General features: G+C 38.9%; 1 protein-coding gene across 2 annotated transcripts; it reads left to right on the top strand.

The window, feature by feature from the left end:
• Positions 1-836: 836 nt before the first annotated feature.
• rbbp5 (retinoblastoma binding protein 5) lies at positions 837-14,818 on the top strand. 2 transcript variants are annotated; one of them, XM_003447662.5, is made up of 14 exons: positions 837-995; positions 3,369-3,394; positions 3,580-3,752; positions 4,017-4,157; positions 4,326-4,488; positions 4,946-5,055; positions 5,260-5,379; positions 5,654-5,807; positions 6,019-6,090; positions 6,283-6,400; positions 7,526-7,595; positions 9,854-10,089; positions 10,193-10,270; positions 14,043-14,818. In XM_003447662.5, the coding sequence occupies exons 1-14, from the start codon at positions 977-979 to the stop codon at positions 14,093-14,095; spliced, it is 1,533 nt and encodes a 510-aa protein (XP_003447710.1). In that variant the 5' UTR covers positions 837-976; the 3' UTR covers positions 14,096-14,818. The 2 variants fall into 2 exon arrangements, with proteins under 2 accessions (XP_003447710.1, XP_005469750.1); XM_005469693.3 differs by having other exon boundaries at positions 10,193-10,450; positions 14,043-14,685.
• Positions 14,819-19,069: the final 4,251 nt, after the last annotated feature.

The following is a 19,069-nucleotide window of genomic DNA, read 5'->3' as shown; positions in this document are numbered from 1 at the left end:
ATTAAGAAGAATAAGAACCAAAAATTAAATTTTAACTGATAACTAAGAAAGGAGAAGAAAAAGTAGTTTGGGGTTCAGTGGCAGGAGTAAAACAGGATATCAAAGCATTAAAACTTAGCACAGCAGTTTTTCTGCCAGTCGACCTCCATGGATGATTATTTAACATGGCACTTATGTGACATATTCACATATATACAGTCATCTGAAAAATAAAGTTTTGACAGGGAACTATGCAGTTCTGTGTATAAACCAATACAACTTTTAGCAACAACAAACAACAACAAATTCAAGTTGTTGTAGAGGATTTTGGGGCAACTCTTCTTACCGGCGTTGGTTCATGTAAATGCGGACATCAGTTTAACGGCGGGTCTCTTAAGGTCCCACCACACAGCATTTTAATTGGGTTGAGGTCCGGAGTTCCACTGGGCCACTGCAACACCTTTCAAACAATCTGCCTTAGACTTCATGGTGTGTTTGGGATCATTGTCCTGTTTCAGCCAAGCTCTAGCTGTCAGGCAGGCAGCTTGCAAACAAGCCATATTTGTTCAGTTTTTTTGTTTATTTGTTTGTTTTTTAAATTATACTGTTATGAGGTTTTGTGTTTTTACTTTTTTTTGGGCACACCCATAGACGTTAAGTATAAAAGCTAAGTGACTTTATAATGGACTTTTTATGAGGTCCGTAAATAGAGCTTGCTTTGCTTTTTGAAGTCTCCCCCCATCTATCCAGGCAAGGAGGTGGCAGTAATACACCTCGATGCTGGCTGTCAACCGCCGTAAAAAATATAGGAAGTGGAAAAAACGGACGGTTGTATTTTGCTCAGGCACATCTCAGCTGGCATTGTTTGGGGTCCTCGCTGGAGGCTCGGCGCCAGTCTCCCCGGCAGTCGCAGCAGAAGTAAATACGAGCAAAAGTCAGAAAAAACTGTCAGAGGAATCGTGGTGTTTAGGGACTTTGGACCTTCAGGCGTCCAGCAATGAATCTGGAACTGCTCGGTAATTAATTAAGGATGAATATCTGTTTTCTGTTCACGTTACTGTTCGTACGGCGCTGTTGCTTTGTACCTATTATGGTTAGCATCGTAAGTTAGCCTAGCATGTTAACAGCAGTCGATACGAGTGCTTGTTAAAATCTCACAAATAATTAGAAACATGCTGTTAAGGTCTCCTAAAAAGCATATTACAATGGTGCTTAATATATGAGATCATAAATATGTAGACGTAAACAGCTGGAAGCAGTAGACGTAGTAGGTGGCTAATGCTAGCTTCACATAGTGTGTTTGAATTAAATAGGTCTTCATTTTTAAATTTTAGACTACAACTGTTTCGATAAGTTTTTTGGGGTTTTTTTCTTGTAGTTTCTTCGCATATTAAGTCGACATCGGACTTTTACTTGCTGGCTTTTTTCCGTTAAAAAACAAAACAAAACAATACAAACTGATGCACAGAGAGTACTGTCAACATTTTGGGAAAAAACCCCAAACATATTCACCAAGAAATTACATCAGCTTGACTATAAGGATATTTTACAAATATAAAAACAGGTTTAAGCTGCCATTCATTCGGTTTTAACTGTTTTCGATTTACAGTATGGTGTAAAAGTATCGATGCAGCCCTTAGTCCTTTATAATTTGCTTCCAATGAATAAGACCTTGTTGTGATGTTTTTAAAGTGGTCCTGAGCAACACTTCTCCAGGCTTTATAAAGGGCTGTATGAAGTTTTTCTCTGGATACTGGCTGCTTGTCCACTCATTTTCATTTTAGTTCTAACTCACTTTACTTACAGGCTTTTGCAAAACTACATTCATTGTTCCCATTTCTTTAGTTAAATTTACAGAAAATACAAATGTTAGCACAAGTTACTAAAAATACCATACATTTATGTTTGTCTGTTTGTTTTTTGCACCAACAAGGTACATTTGCAATAATGGATTTTTATAACCCATATTTTGGCATGGTGTGCAGTGTGTCAATAAAAAAATTTCAGGAATCTGGACAAGTAGAGGGCCTTAAAAAAACCCCTCATCTACGACAGATTAGCAGCATCTGAAAGTTATGTCCGGAAGCAATAGGAAAAAATCGAGCAAGACCTGACATAGGACCTGAGAGATGCGTCTGGTACTTCAGTTGATCAGTTTTCTGACTGAAGTCTTATCAGAAATGGTCTTCGTGGATATGTGGCTGCCAAGAAACCATTCTTAATGAGGTAGAAAAGGCTGCTGTGTGCTAAGAACTGGACTGAAAATCGATGACAATGGGCCTTATGGAGTGATGAATCTAAATATACATTATATTTAAATCATCATCAATATATGGTGGAGGAAGAATAAGGGAGCTACAACAGCAAATGTCTACAGCTATGTGTAAAACATGGTGGAGGCTCCATCATGGTTTAGGCCTGAATTGCAGCTAGAGGTGTTATGGAGCTTGTCAAGTCATGGAATTATGAACGCAAAAAAGTACCATCAGATTTTGGTTAACTGTGCAACATTAATCGGCATACCATTGGATTAGCAATGACTTCATTTTCAGCATAATCCCAAGAACACCTCCAATACAGTAGAAACACACCTGGATAGAAGAGCACACAATGGAACACCATCGTTTGTCTAAGAGAGTTCAGGCTTTGTTCAAGAATAAAGATAGCCATGCCAAATACATAAATAAGAGAAACTTGAGACATAAATAAGAATAGTATGAACTTGTACTTGTACTATGTTTTAGTACATAGTACACAAAGTACTATGTGCACGTCCTTTTTGTCCTAGGCAGTTGTAATGAAGTCTACATATAAAAGTTTTGGGGCTAGGTGTGGTTTGGTGAGAGAGAGAGAGAGAGAGAAAAGCGAAATTGATATATTAAAAATAATAAATAATAGAATAACCACTCTCATTATTGGGCTTGTCTGCTATAAGCTTCACAGAAAGTGTGTAATGTATTCAAGGGCTGCTTAGGATAATTAGCATGATCTCTATTCTAGTTCCTGTTTAAAATCTCTAAGCAGTGAAATGAAGGGGTTTTCTCTGATTTGCAAAAAAAGAAAAGGAAGCAGGGTGTGCAAATCATTTGACTCCAATAATAATTTAATCCTTAAAACATTTATGCAAAGAAATTTGGATCTATAGGACCTTCCTCGGGCCTTTCCGGTAGCCATGTGGTGTGCAAGTCTTTCTTAGTTTTTTTGTAACTGTATTTCATTTAATATGTATAAATTAATTAAATTTAATTTAATATGTATTTAATATTTAATTTTACTTTATTTGACTGACTGTGAGTCTATGAGAATGAAATAATGAGTAGTAAGTAAGTAAGTTTTTGCTCAAGCTGTCACGTCTTTGTTATTAATCTCTCTTTCTGTTCTTCTCTCAGAATCGTTTGGGCAGAACTATCCAGAGGTAAGCCACCAGTTTTTAATACACATAAGCCAATTTTTTTTTTTTTTTTTGCTCTGAAAATCATTGAAACAGCTGTATGAGTGTAATTGAATCTTCTAATTTTGAGTGGAGTCAGATTTGAAGCCTTATCTATAGACTTAAGATTTATTTTTGCCATTGTTTGTAAATGTCTGTTTTGATGACAGGAGGCAGATGGCACTCTGGACTGTATCAGCATGGCCCTCACCTGCACCTTCAACCGCTGGGGAACCCTGCTGGCTGTGGGCTGCAACGACGGTCGCATCGTCATCTGGGACTTCCTCACACGAGGGATAGCCAAAATCATCAGCGCACACATCCACCCAGTCTGCTCTTTATGGTGAGACCATGTTGTTTGTTCGTTTGAGTGGATACAAGTGAGGGAACCACATTCAGTTTTAAACTCAACATTTCCTGCATTCTGATAAATTTTTATGGCTTTCTGATGGGGGAAATATCTTTATTTATGCAAAGGCAAGCAAAAAGGTGAAAAATGGGCTTTAAGTGACTTTAAGTGAGGTTAAGAGTTATAATTTCTGCTATTTGAAGTGACCGTTTTAGTCACTGTTAAAGAATTCCTCATGGTTTTTTTACATATGTGCAGCTGGAGTCGAGACGGCCACAAGCTGGTGAGTGCCTCTACAGACAACATCGTCTCGCAGTGGGATGTCCTCACGGGAGACTGTGACCAGAGGTTTCGCTTCCCCTCACCAATCCTGAAGCTTCAGTACCACCCCAGAGACATGTGAGTGACCTGATAGTGTCATTCTGTACACATTACCAGAGTTGTGTAGTTTGAGGTTTGGCTGTGGGTCAGATTTAAAGAGCAGTGATGCTGATTATGGGCTTTGTCCAGTGTAATCAGTCTTCAGGGTAATGATTGTATGCTAAGAAGAAGTGATGTATGTTTTAGGGACAAGGTGCTGGTGTGTCCCATGAAGTCAGCGCCAGTCCTGCTGACGCTGTCAGATTCCAAACACGTTGTCCTGCCTGTGGATGATGACTCAGACCTCAACGTGGTGGCAGCCTTCGACAGGCGAGGTGAATACATCTACACTGGCAATGCCAAAGGAAAGGTAAGCTTCAATGTCACTTTAGTCACTGTATATGTTTCATTCACATCAGCGCTTTCCAGACGCACTGCCGAACTTCTGTTTGTTTTTGTTTTGTTTGTTGACATTACTCAGCTCTAACATTCTGATGGGGCATTAAACAGTCTCAAACCTTCTCCTAAAGCGTTATTTATAGTACTTCATTGATCTCCGCCAGATTGGGTGATGCCATTGTTTGCATCTCCTAACCTCATTTTCACATCATTTCCTGGAGTTCATGTATGAAAACAGCTTGATTAAATTCTGATATTAACACCTTCACTGTTCCGGTGTGTATGTTGGGCGAAATCACATCCGAACTGATAAAATAATGAGTGAATACTGAGCTATTTGCACATTTTCACCATTTATATTTCATACTCAAAGCAGTTGTCATCCCATGTTTCTGATGATTTTCTTCTCCCTCTATCTGCTGTTACAGATCCTGGTGTTGAACACAAACACTCAGGAACTGGTGGCTTCATTCAGAGTCACAACAGGCACCAGCAACACCACAGCCATCAAGTCCATTGAATTTGCACGAAAGGGCAGGTGAGTGGTAGCAGGAGGGCTTTCTGTATCTAACCTGGAGTGATGAACACAGTCTGAAGATCACAATCAAGATAATTTGTTCCGGTTAATTTTTGGTTTTCAGTCTTTTTCACTTATATTCTGCATTCTGTGGGTTTAGTCCCTCTTGTTAATGCTGAGCTTTTCACTCTCTCTCTTTGTACATGTGTCCTGTTTGTTATGCAGTTGCTTCCTAATAAACACAGCAGACCGGATCATCAGGGTGTATGACGGCAGAGAGATCCTGACCTGTGGCCGGGACGGTGAGCCTGAACCTATGCAGAAACTTCAGGACTTGGTAAACAGGTACATCTATGGAGATACATTTTTGGAATAAAAGTCGTGCCTGTTTAAGGAGTGAATGAACCGGAATAGTTTTGCAGAGGAAACGGCAGTGGTTGATCTGGCATGCATTCTTTTGGTATGCCAAATGTTTGTGTGGAATTAAAAGCTCTTTCAAATACTGTTGGTAATTTGATAGCCTTAAAATCTGATTTTCAGGGTTGGTGTTGTATTTTGGAACATCACCTTTGTTTGTTTACATGTCTTTATACCCTCCATCTGTGTTTCCTGTGTTCAGGACTCCATGGAAGCGATGCTGTTTCTCAGGGGATGGTGAATACATTGTGGCTGGTTCAGCAAGGCAGCACGCCCTCTACATCTGGGAGAAAAGCATCGGTAACCTGGTGAAGATCCTGCACGGAACCAGAGGAGAGCTGCTCCTGGATGTCGCTGTAAGTGCTCTCAACACTGTGCATGAAGATTAAAATAATGGATTGGATTTATATAGCGCTTTTCAAGGCACCCAAAGCGCTTTACAATGCCATTATTCATTCACGCTCACATTCATACACTGGTGGAAAACACTTACATTCAGTTACATTGAGACATCGCATATTTTAAAATGACCTTTTTTAAACAAATCTTACCTTTGACCTCTTTCAGTGGCATCCGGTCCGTCCCATCATTGCCTCCATCTCCAGTGGAGTGGTGTCCATCTGGGCTCAGAACCAAGTTGTAAGTGGACAATAAGCATGAAAGCTGAATGAGCATGAATAAACAGCGTTAATCTCAAGTGTTTTTCCTCTTATGTTTGTTATACTTAGCTTTAAATATTCAGATCCACGACACATATTTAAACTGTGGTAATTTAAGCTTTAACGACTTAACTTGGTGCCATTATTGTGTGAATGTTTTGTTTGCCTGCAGGAAAACTGGAGTGCTTTTGCTCCAGACTTTAAAGAGCTGGATGAGAACGTGGAGTACGAGGAGCGAGAGTCGGAATTCGACATTGAGGACGAAGACAAGAGCGAACCCGAGCAGACAGGTAAGTAACAGGTGCAGCTTACATATGGCCTCACATACTGTGCAATTATTAATTTGTGCAGTTATGACTTCCTTTAGTTTTGTTTTTCTAATTCTTAATTAGGGCAGGGCAATATGACCAAAAATATTTATCACAATATATATTTGAAAATTTGCGATAACGATATAACTGACGATATAATTGATGCGAGACAAAATACTTTACAACTCCACAACTTTATTAGTGCAAAAAAAACCCCATCAATATATTTTCACTTAAACAAGCAGCTGTTTTTTATGTGCATTAAAGCTATATAAAAATGTAACAGTTCGTTGCTGACGGTTTAACCAAAAGGCATTTCCAGTGGAAATGTGCTGACATATCCTCAGCATAACCATGTATAATATCCACAAAAGTTAAAAAGGTGCTTTGCAACATGAAACTGCAGTAAAAAACAGTCAGATAAGTCTAACTTTACTCAACTCATTCTTCTTGCTTCCTCCATTTCTGTACCATTGATTCATTAATGCTGAATTCTCTCACAGCTGCTCTATTCCCATGTTCTACTGCATGACTTGAGTTTAAAATCCGCTTCATACACACATCTCTTAACAGGTGCCATTTTGGGGTCCTTATACACACACAATACGGTAATATTATGTTGAAGCACAGTACGTATTACTCCACAAGGCTCCTGACTATGGTAGCCGCAATGCTCCGACAGTCCATCAAGCGCTGCGGCTTCGTAGCTTACCAAAATCATACTGCCCTTCTCATTCTCCGTTGCCGTCATGCTTTTTCCGGCATGTGTGTATGAAAACAAAGGCACTGCGCATGCGCGTTTTACCCATATTCTATCGCGATATTTCATTTTCATATTATTGCCTAACATTATACCGGTATTATCGTGAACGGTATGATATGGCCCTGCCCTATTCTTAATTATTAAATGACTTCTGTTTTAAAGCTTTTTTTGTAACATCTTCGCTGATCACGCAGTGGCTAGATTAATTTACAGTCTTACTCCAAAAAAACCTTTTTTCAGATGATCTATAGCCACAACAGCGATGGCAGCTTTTCTGCATGAGATCCATACAATTAAACATTGCATCATAATGTAGAGATGAACTTGTGTCCACATTACAGGTGCAGACGCTGCAGAAGATGAAGAGGTGGATGTGACCACTGTTGATCCCATAGCTGCTTTTTGTAGCAGGTGAGAGCGCTAACAAAGAGTAGAAGGAGATATCATATTTACAAAATCCGAAATTGCCCAATCAAATTCTAAGTACCTATTAATAACTGGTAAAAAGGAGGCCTTCCCTCCAACTGTCATGAACGACTTGCTCCTCTTTATAATTTTGAAGGATCTTACCTTACAATGTAAAGTACCTTGGAACAACCGTTGTTTGAAATTAGCGTTGTATTAATGAAATTGATCTGAATGTTTCATTTCATTTCATTTATTTGTTCATTTCAGGCACAACAAAATACATATGTTGAACATAAAGTGCACAAAACAAAAAAAAACAAACAAAAATTACCTGAAAAGGAGTGGGATGAAGAAAACTTATTAAATCCCACCCCTATACTCACTCATCAACAAAAACAATAAGCTTCCCACAGCTACGCCCATCGTTGCAAAGCATCATACATATACATACGTACATATATATCTACACACACATGGACATATATGTACATACATACACGCACACTTTTTTTTTTTTTTTTTTTGAATATATACCAGCAATGGTAAGAGAAAAGACATTACAGAGCACACTAACACCATTATTGAGTATACTGTGACCAGACCAACTGTTTGTAGAGGAATTTAAATCTATGAATATTTTTGCATTGTTTCAGTTGTAAACTCAGACTGTTCCAGATTTTCACACCACATACAGACACACAAAAACCTTTACGGGTTGTTCGAATTCTGGGTAATTTGAATTTTCCGAAGCCTCTCACATTATAACCTCTTTCTCGAATTTCAAATATAGTTTGTAAATTTGCAGGTAGAAGTTTATTAAAAGCTTTGTATAAGATTATGGTTGTATTGTAATTAACCAGATCCTGGAATTTAAGTAACTTTGCCTGAAGAAAGAGTTTGTGAGTATGATCTAGATAACCAGCCTTGTGAATAATACGCAGTGCTCGTTTCTGTACTGTAACTAATGGATTAGTTGTATTTTTATATGTGTTTCCCCACACTTCCACACAATATGTGAAATATGGAAGAACCAGAGTACAGTACAGAGTACGAAGTGCATCTTTATCAAGGTATGGTTTCACTTTGTTCAAAACTGCGAGGCTTCTGGAAATTTTGGTTTTTATATGTCTGACGTGGGGTTTCCATGAAATTTTGTTATCAATTATGACTCCCAAAAATTTGTTTTCACTCACATTATCAATTGGTACACCTTCAATGATGATTGGTAATTCTATATTATATTTTAAATTACCAAAAAACATTGCTTTAGTTTTACTTATATTTAATGATAATTTATTTATATCCATCCATTTTTTTATTAATTTTAGCTCCCTGTTTACGGTCATTACAAGATCAGTATAACCATCGCTGCTGAAAAATATGTTGGTGTCATCTGCGAACAGTATGAGTTTAAGTACTTGAGAAACATCAAAAATATCATTTATGTACACATTGAAAAGTTTTGGTCCCAACACTGACCCTTGGGGAACACCACATGTAATACCAAGTTTCTCTGAATGGTAATGCCCTATGCTAACATATTGTTCCCGACCCGTTAGGTAACTTTTTAACCAGTTACCAGCTTTCCCTCGAATACCATATCTTTCCAATTTATCCAATAAAATTGAGTGATTGATTGTGTCAAAGGCCTTTTTGAGATCAACAAAAATACCAACTGCATATTTGTTTTTATCCAGTGCATTAGTAATTTCTTCTACTGCCTCAATTATCGCCATTGAAGTGGTTCTTTGCGTTCTGAAACCATACTGACCAACATTTATTATTTGATGTTTTTCAAGGAATTTTTCTAATCTTGAATTGAAAAGTTTTTCTAAAATTTTTGAGAATTGAGGCAGTAGAGAAATAGGCCTATAATTGGTAAAACTGTGTTTGTCATTACTTTTGTATAGTGGTATTACTTTCGCAATTTTCATTTTTTTTGTCAGTGGAAATGAAAATCTTGGTGGTTTCGTCAAATCTTCCAGGCTACCCTCATCTCATCCTTTAACTCATCCAAAACATATAGTGTTAAGGGTTGTGTTTTAACTCACCTCCATGTTTTAAATGTAACATTAAAACTGGTTTAATCATCAGTCCTTTAGCTTATAAATCAGGATGACTGGAACCTCTCAAAAATCTATTTTAGCCATCTGGAATGCCTTAAAAGATCCTGCAGGTCTCTAACACACCAGGAAGATGATTATTGTCATAAATGTAAGTCTAAAAAAGTGAAAAGTCTTATCTGTGTTTGTGTTATTTAGTGATGAGGAGTTGGAGGACCACAAGGCCCTGCTGTACCTGCCCATCGCCCCCGAGGTTGAAGATCCAGAGGAAAACCCGTTCGGTCCCCCGCCAGACGCCTCAGTTCAATCTGGAGCTCCAGAGGACACACTGACTGGTGGTGATAAGAAGCAGCGCCAGCCTTCATCTGAAGGCGGTCCAGCCAAGAAAAAAGCTCGGACCACCACCATTGAACTGCAGGGGGTGCCCAGTGATGGTGAGAGAGAGGAGATAAATTGTTGGTGGTTAAAGTTACAAAAAGAAAATTTCACTTCTTTTCAAGAAGTTATAACATGGCCTTTTGTCTTCTCTCTCCTCAGAGGTACACCCCCTACTGGGTGTAAAAGGGGACGGCAAGTCAAAGAAGAAGACAGCAGGCCGACCCAAAGGCTCCAAAGGTAAAGACAAAGACTTCCCCTTCAGGCCGAAGCCCTACAAGGGTGATCGGCCCTCCTTTCCTGTGGTGCCCGATGCCCTGGGCAGCTCTGGCCTGGGAGGAGTAGGAGGAATAGGAGGAGGAGGAATAGGAGGAGGAGGAGGAGGGCTGAAGGGCAGAGCAGAGGGGGGCCAGGCCACAGGTAAGCACGCTACCACCCATGATGATGATGCTGCTGCTGCTGCTGCTGCTGCTGCCGCCTCTGAGTCTGGGAGCTGTTAGCCCTGCTAGTCTGACTGATGCCCTACCAGCCTGGCCTGTCTTCAAAGCACCCCCACCCCTACCCCTGTACTGCTTCCACCCCTCCAACCCCAACCACACAGCTCACTAACAGAGACCCACCTGTTATAAAGCCACAGTCTGGAGGTTAGAACATGTGCTCATACCTAACAGTCTTTTTAACATTAGATCCAATTCAGTCTGAAAAGATGACATCAGCATACTGTGATTACTCCATACACACCCATCTGTCATAAACACTGAGAGACTTCATCTACAGGAGAAGAACTGTCAGATTAAAAAATTCCCTAACTTTATCCTGAGATCCTAATAAAATTCACACCTTAATTTTTAAAAAAATAAAAAACAAACAAACAGATTTCTAAGAATTAGGATGATCTCTCCAGTTGTCTGTTGTTGACCACAATCTAAAGACCTGTGAAGAGCAAATTTGTCTGCAGACACAATAAACTGATCGATGCTTTGGCACATCATTTTTGGGGACTACATAACAAACGTCTCCAAACCCGTCCAGCAGGTGGCGGTACTGCACAAGTTAAATTGGATCCATGTGTTGGGAAAGTGGCCTTTTTGTAATGGGTGTATGTGTCCTTAAAGCTGTGAAACTATGGGGCAGAGAGCCACTGTAGGTGATGCAAGGAAGATAGTTGAAAATAAAATAAGTGAGAATGAAGTGAATTTAATTTTAATTCTTTCATCTTATATTATTACCTTTTATTAAAGAAAGATTAACAAGACTTTGTGGACGCTATTAGGCTGACCTCTAGTTCTGCTTTACAAAATTTGAGGGCAATGGGGCCTGAATTTTTCCAGTGTTTGAAGTAGTTTGAGAACCACTGCCTTAATGCATCATCTGTATATTGGAAGGTATTTTTTCTATGATATTAATTATAATTATTTAAGCTATAACACATTACCTGTGGTGTGTTGTGAGCAAGACATTTCTCTCCAGTTTGTGAAGCGTTGATGTGTTTGATAGATCACATGGTCAACTTTAAAACATATATTGTTAGGTGCACTCATCTGCTTGTTTTCTCTTAAGGATTTCTTAGGGACCCCTCCACTGTGCAGGCATAATCTACATTATATTTGCTTGATCCTGACATCTTTGGCTTTTGTAATACATATCAAGTAAATTCATCAACACAGAGAAGTATTTTTAACGTCACAGTTTTATTGCATTGTTTAGCTGCTCAGCTTTCACATCAGCCTAACTGCGGGGTCACACTGGGCACAGCTGTCTTGCTTTCCAGCTGTCAGAGCTGATCACACCCACTAAAGATAACGATTTTACCAAAAAATTTCCTGGAAATTGCTCAGTCCTTCTCATTGCTTGAAACAATTGTAAGGTCTGTTCAGCTTCATCAAGATGCACAGAGCAGGTTAGGAGGGCAGGAAGTCAGGCAGAGGAGTGTCATAGAGATGCAGGTGGCTTTTCAAAATAAAAGATGATGGATGCTATTTGATGGATGGATTAAAACTGCGTTGGAGATGCACACTGTGTCTAGTCCAGGGCTAAGTGAACAAATTCAAACAAACACAGTTTGTTTTTAATTAACTGAACAGGTTTGGTGAAAGAAGAAAACAGACATGTTCACACCTTGTGCGTTTTAAACTACTCTCTATGTTGGAACCTATGAGACAGATGTCTTTTTGTTTTGAGGTACATACCCTGCAGTTGCTTGAACATAGGTAATCAAAGTTCCTGGATTATTTCTTTGTGCAGAACCTGAACCTGTTATTTGTAACGAGTGTGGGCTTGTGTGTTTGTGGACTGAATAGTGTGGGAACAGCTACAACGACAGTATCTTAGAAATGACACACTCGGCTGGCCAGGGATGAATACCAACCTTGAATTGACGTCATCACAGTGATAGGACCACTGCTGACATTTCCTCTAGCTTCTCTTTGGCCTAAAATGGGATCTTAGAGTTCAGCGTTTTGTTGTTTTTCAATAAATGAACAAAGTGGAAATCTGCTCCCAGAGTTTCGTCAGGCTGTCATTGTAATTCACTGCATTTCAGGTAAGAGAGCAGAGCTTTAATCAGCAGTTATCACAACTGAACTTAAGTTCGCGACAGCAGTGTTCCAGTTTATCAAACAGCACATTGAAGTGGCTGCACGACAAGCGAGCATTAAAGGATAAATACATTAGTTTTCTCATGGGAACCAAAGACAGTGGCACACAAACTAAATACAGGAAAATGACCGAAACATAATGCTGTGATCAGTCTTCCACAGATATTTGAAAAAGTTGACTGATTGTTGAGTCTTTCCCCACCTTTGTTATTCCTCCCCGACTGTGGCTTTTCACAGGTATAACCTCTGCTAACTGCAGCCTCGCTCAGACTAATCTGCCATCATTTAAATTTGTTGATGTTGGGCTGTGGTTGGCAGATGGGTGTTGACGTGCCTGTTGATGGGATGGGTGTAGCTTGTTTCCCTGGGGGCTAGCTGACTAGTCTACTTCCTGCTTGGCCTTTGACCCTCCTGCTCCCACTCCCGCCTCGCTCCTTGGGCTTTTCATGTGATATAAATGTTTGTCTGCAGTGTTGCTGCTCAGATCTTGAGGGTGTGAGTGAGTCTGTGTGTGAGAGAGTGAAAGAGATACCAGATGACGGTATACTTTTTTTTTTTTTTTTTTTTTTTTTTTTGTATGAGTAGCAGGTGATGGCTGAGGTCCTGTGATTCACGCTGGTCTCTTTCCCCACATTTAGCGGTTTGTGACTTATAATCACATTCAACAGATTTTTTTTTTTTTTAAATTTAGCTTCCTTTTTTTGCTTTCACTCTTACAGTTGCTGAAACTGAACATTTCCTGAACAGATGTTACATGTCATATGATTAAAATCCTTGCACCGCTTCCAGGAAGCGTTAAAAAGTAGCCCTGGGCCTGTGACTAATTAATTTGTGTGTGAAAACATTTCTCTTAAGAAGTGTTTCAGCAGTCATTACATTTTGTACATTATGCTGAACTTATCAAAGGAAGTTCCACTCTTACAGGCCACACTGTGTATATTTTCACAGGAGGAAGAGTGAATCTACCAGCCTGTGTGCATTTACTAATTGTTTGAGAATTTAGATTAATTTAATCGTAGCCAGAACGTTTTTTTTGTGTGTGTGTTTTACGTCCATGCTTCTGGTTAATACTAAATCTAAACAAATATATGGTTTGTAGATGTGGAATGTTTAAAATACTTTGTGCAAAAACACTAAAAATTTTAGATGACCGAAATATCTGAAAATAATTAACTTGATTATTAAATATTAACCAGTAAATTACAATAAAACTAATATTGCCGCATTCTCAATCAGGTGTTGCCACAGCTTCTTATCCAAATTTCTTTTAAGTTTTCCTCCCTTCCTGACTCAACCCTCCCCCATTTTTCTGGGCTGTGGTCAGAAACGACCCACTCAGACACACACACACATTACAAATGACAGGACGGTGATTAACCTTCAAGTGACTGACGGTGAGTTTTTTTCTTCTGCAGGGAGTCTGGTCACACCGTCGTACAAACAGCACGACATCGGAGGGATGGACTGATCCAGCTGTGTGTGTTTGTGGAGGAACATCAGCAGGCTCAAAAGAAAGAGACACAAATCCTGAAGTGGTGTACAGACTGTGAGCGAGCAGCCTGTTTGGTGTGCAGACTGTTTTTTCCCCCAACCAGAGACCAGCGTCACAGGAAAACTCGTCAGCCCGGTTCTCTGACCGGACCCGTGAAGCGGCCGAGTCGTCACAGTAGAGGTCACACGTCCTCCGTAGGATTTCATCATGTATAGAACGTCTGTGTCCTGATAGTGTGTGCGTTGTCTTGCTTGTCGTTTTTATACGTATTAAAACATTCTGATTTATAAATAATGATTTGAACTTTGACTTTAATTTCAACTCTGAGCTTCTGGCTTGTTTTGAATAGCTCCTTACTGAGGATTGAAGGCTGAGGCAGATGAAGGTTTTCATGGGTGTCTGTTCAGTATCTGTCAGCCAATAACAAAAACTTTAGATGTACAAAACATGCCGACATGTTTGGTGAACAGCCGGATCTGTGTTGCAACAGCCGTCTAAGCAAACACGATTCAGCTAATCCAGCCAAAAGACATGATCCCTCCATTGTTTCCTGGGTCCTGCCAGTAGGACATGCCCCAAACACCTTACCTAGAAGGTGAGCACTGTAGTCTTAAGCCATTCAATCTACGTGGGTTCATCCTGTAGGATGAGCAGGAGGCATCTGGCACTTTGTGGATTGTGCAGTGGTTGAAAGTGGAAGTCCTCCTCAGCCCCTTAAACATTTCCTTCAATAAATTTTAAAAATGAGATGATTTTACCAAGGCAGTCACGTGTCCATTTGTTGATCAGGGCCTTTCTTAACAATATAAAAAAAAGTACTATTGTTCTCTTTCGAAGAAATGGTGGTATATTTAAAATTGGCAGCAGTGAATGGAAACGGTACAAAGAAAATTAAAGTCTAAAATAAACATTTCTCAGGTGGTGAGTCATCTGTGAAACACCCTGAACTGCACTACCTTGCTTGAAAGTGTTTGAGGATTAAAAACTTGCTGGCTTTACGGTAACACCTGTAACAGTTGATGCTGTGTTACATAAACTGTTGAATTGAATCACCGAAATAAAATGTTTTCAATTGAACAGACAAAATTAAATTTATGTGGAACTTGGTAAGACAAAAATACTATTTTCTTTTATCCCTTTTGCTTTCTGTCAGTCATGGGATTAGGAAAAATCATTAATGAAAATTCTGTGCGGCATAATAAAAACCTGACACCTGTATCTGAAAGTATGTAAAAACAAAAAAACAAAACAAAACGACAACAACAAAAAACAAACTAAAGACATTTAAAAAAAAAAAAAAAAATATCTGTGCAAATTCACACGTGACAATCAAAACTCGTGTGATTAGAGATCTTGTGTCTTTCCTGTCTGCGTCTCTTTTGCAGTCAGGTGTTTTTATGCACTCTTCTTTTTTTTCTTGGAAATTGAGATTTACTTGTGTTGAATTTGCAGCAGAGGACACTATTAACATTTTGCGGGAAGCAGCGCCACCCCCGGCTTCAACTTTAGATCCACTGCTGCTCCACACCATGGATCTGGATTTATTTTTTTATATTTTCTCCAGATGGCCCAATAGGTTCAAGGTTCAACGTTCTTTATGTGTCATATTGGTATCAAGAGTATACTTTTTGTTTGATTTTACCATGACATGCGATGGTTATAATTCCTTCCTGGATCCAGATGCTCATTCACTGAAAAGGTAAATAACTTCAGAGGGAAATTTCCAGATCTATATTTTCATTCTTGGGCTCTACTAAACTATCCTTGCATGATTCGCAGTTTAAAATAATTCCTATTTTTCCTTAGTCAGGGCCTGGGTGCAGCCCTTCAGTCCATATAAGGGACAACATTTCAGAGCCAAGAGCAGAAAAAAACTGAAGTTTCGGCTTTTTATTCACAGGTTTTTCCTCACTTTCACCCACACAGACCTCATAATTTTAAACTTTAAACACGTTTTATCTGAGTATATACAATAATAGCATCTGTCTCTCTCTGTGTGTGTATGTATGACAGCAAATAACAAAAAGCATAATCAGTCTGTTTCAAGTTCACTTCAGTTTTATTTATATAGTGCCAAATGACAACAACAGTTGTCTCAAGGTGCTTTATATTGTAAAGTAAAGATCCTACAATAATACAAAGAAAAAAGAGAAAGCCCCAACAATCAGATGACCCTCTTTTAGCAAATGCTTTGGTGACAGTGGGAATGAAAAACTCCCTTTTAACAGGAAGAAACCTCCTGGAGAATCAGTCTCAGGGAGGAGCCATCTGCTGCGACTGGTTGCGGGTGAGGACAGGATGACTGGACCAAGACTCTGGAGTGTCATATTTGCTTTTTTTGACTGTCAGCAAATCAGAGGTCATTTTCTTGTGATGGTTGCTGATGTTTCTTGTCAACGCTCTGGTAAACGCTACAGGTCCATCAGGTCGAAGACAAACAGACTCAACATAAGTTTTTACCCACAGGCTGTCAAACATGCCCTACCTCCACCCTGATTGGAGGATAACTGCACTGCCAACACTCATGGACAATTACACCTTATTTATAAATCGTATTTCTGTTTATACTTCAATGCAACCAACACCCTTACCTCTTTAAACTGTATTTATTATAACATTATTTAGTATAGTTCCAACAGCACCCCCCCCCACTCAATGTGCAATATCATCCCCCCCCCACACACTCAATGTGCAATATCATCCCCCCCACACACTCAATGTGCAATATCATCCCCCCCCACACACTCAATGTGCAATATCACTGATCACACTGCACCTCTCAATGCACCTGCTAGTTAGATGGCATGTATGTGTATGTATATAGATGTAAGCGTGTATGTGGAAATATGTGTGTGTATGCATGTACGGATGCAAATATGTATATATACATATATGTATGTATGTGCGTGTATGTTTGCAGGTGTATGTATAACTTGTACATATCTTTCTTGTGTGAATGTAAATTTGTCTGTTATTGTGTAAATACTTACGCTATTGTGTACTCCACACACATGGAGAGATGCCAAACTGCCTTTCACTGTTCTTGTAACAGTGACAATAAAAAGCTATTCTATTCTATTCTATTCTATTCTATTCTATCATTTTTATGCTGAACAATCAAAGTTATTGTCTTGATGAGCTGAATGTTATCTTTTCCAAGAAGGTATGGCACAAAGTCAGAATAAGTAACACCATAATAAACAGAAATGAAGTGTTACTAAGATTAGCTATGACTGGCAGTGTTTACTTTTAAAGGAAGGGTATTGTATTTTTTTATATATTATTTTTTTAATTTGTTCTTTTTCTAAACATACTTTACGAAGTTTGTAGTGCAGTAAAAATCAGATAAAAGTACCACGACAGATGTTTAATTAAAGAAACACTTTGTAGGAGTAGGTCATGGGTTTGTAAGTAACTGAACAAGAGTAAATTGAACTTCAGCTATGTCATTTTATATTACAGTGCTTTTCTAACTAGGCACCTTATTCTCTTTCTCTTGAGAATATGTTCTTTAAAGATACAATGCCTTTTGGTGTCAGTATTATCACTTTGACCTTCAGATCAATGTATTGAACTTGAAGAGGTCAGAGGGCAATGTTATAGGGCTTGTTGTCAATTTTCAACCAATAAATCGTTAAGTTGACCTCAAAGACTTTGGTGGATGTTAAGCCAAATTTAAATGTATTATTAAGGTGACCCCACTCTAACACTCCTACAAAGTTTTATCAGAATTAATTCAAAACTTTTTGAGCCATTGTGTTTACAATCAGAATTAACACACACACACACTACCAGAAACATAACCTCCTTGTCAGAGGATAAAAAGACAAACTAAACAAGTAGCTGTCTTGGTGGAGGTAAAAATAATTTCTGATATTTAATTTCAAATTGTATGTCAAATAAATGTATTCATTACTAATGCACTGCTTAACACTGAAGTGCATTTTAAATTTGAAAACCTTTTCTCAGATGCATGCGGGTATTACTGATGAATCACACAATTTACAGTGTTTTTCCATTTCTTTTCCTCTATATCACGTGTAATGTTGTCAGAAACAACACTGTGGAGTCTTTACAGTCCTTGAGTCCACCTGTCCAACCCTCTGACCAATCACAGTGGAACAGGCGGGACATGGGAGTACAGCCAACAGGGAGGGGCTTGTCAATGTGTGTAAAGAAAGTGAAGTTGGACAAAATTAACAGGAATAAAAACTGAAGAAAGCTATAAATAAAAGCAGGTAACCCAACCTTTTTTTTTTTTTTTTGCTTTAGGAAAACTTTATAAAACAAAGAGTATATTGGAGGACCAGAATACTTCTCTATTCCACAGGCATCGTCTTACTCTCTAATACTGTGTTAAACACTTTGGTCAAAAACTCCACTGCCCACTCTTTGAGACATCTCCATACCACCACAGATATGGTCACTTGGATCAACTATTGTCATCCTCTTCCTCCTTTACTAATCCTCTGTACTTCCTTATTCACCAACTTTCCTCCATCCGTTTTCCTTTATCTGTCATTTTGTCATTTTCTTCATTCATCAGTTCCTCAAAGAACTGCCAATGCGTTCTCAAAACAACCGTTTCACTCATTAGCACATCTCTATCTCAGTCCTTATCCACCTTAACCTGGTGCACAGCCTTTCCAACTTGATCCCTCTGGCCAGCCAATCCATACAAGTCCTTTTCTCCTAATTTAGTGTCCAGGCTCACATACAGCTCACCGTAAGCCTTTTTATTTGCTTTTGCCACCTCTCTCAAGTACTCCTGTCTACTTCTTCATCTACCTGACTATACCACTTCTTTACTTTCTTTTGAATACTTTACTGTAATACAAGTTTTTCAAATAATATGTTTGTTTGACTAAATCAGATTTTATGTCTCTAGGTCGCTGCTAATTTCTCTATTTTTGTTTAATTTCTTTGACAAAGCTGTTACAGTCAAATGAT

This window comes from Oreochromis niloticus, linkage group LG5 (assembly GCF_001858045.2).
Source record: "Oreochromis niloticus isolate F11D_XX linkage group LG5, O_niloticus_UMD_NMBU, whole genome shotgun sequence".
Lineage (NCBI taxonomy): Eukaryota > Metazoa > Chordata > Actinopteri > Cichliformes > Cichlidae > Oreochromis > Oreochromis niloticus.
This window is presented reverse-complemented; position numbering and strand designations above follow the sequence as displayed.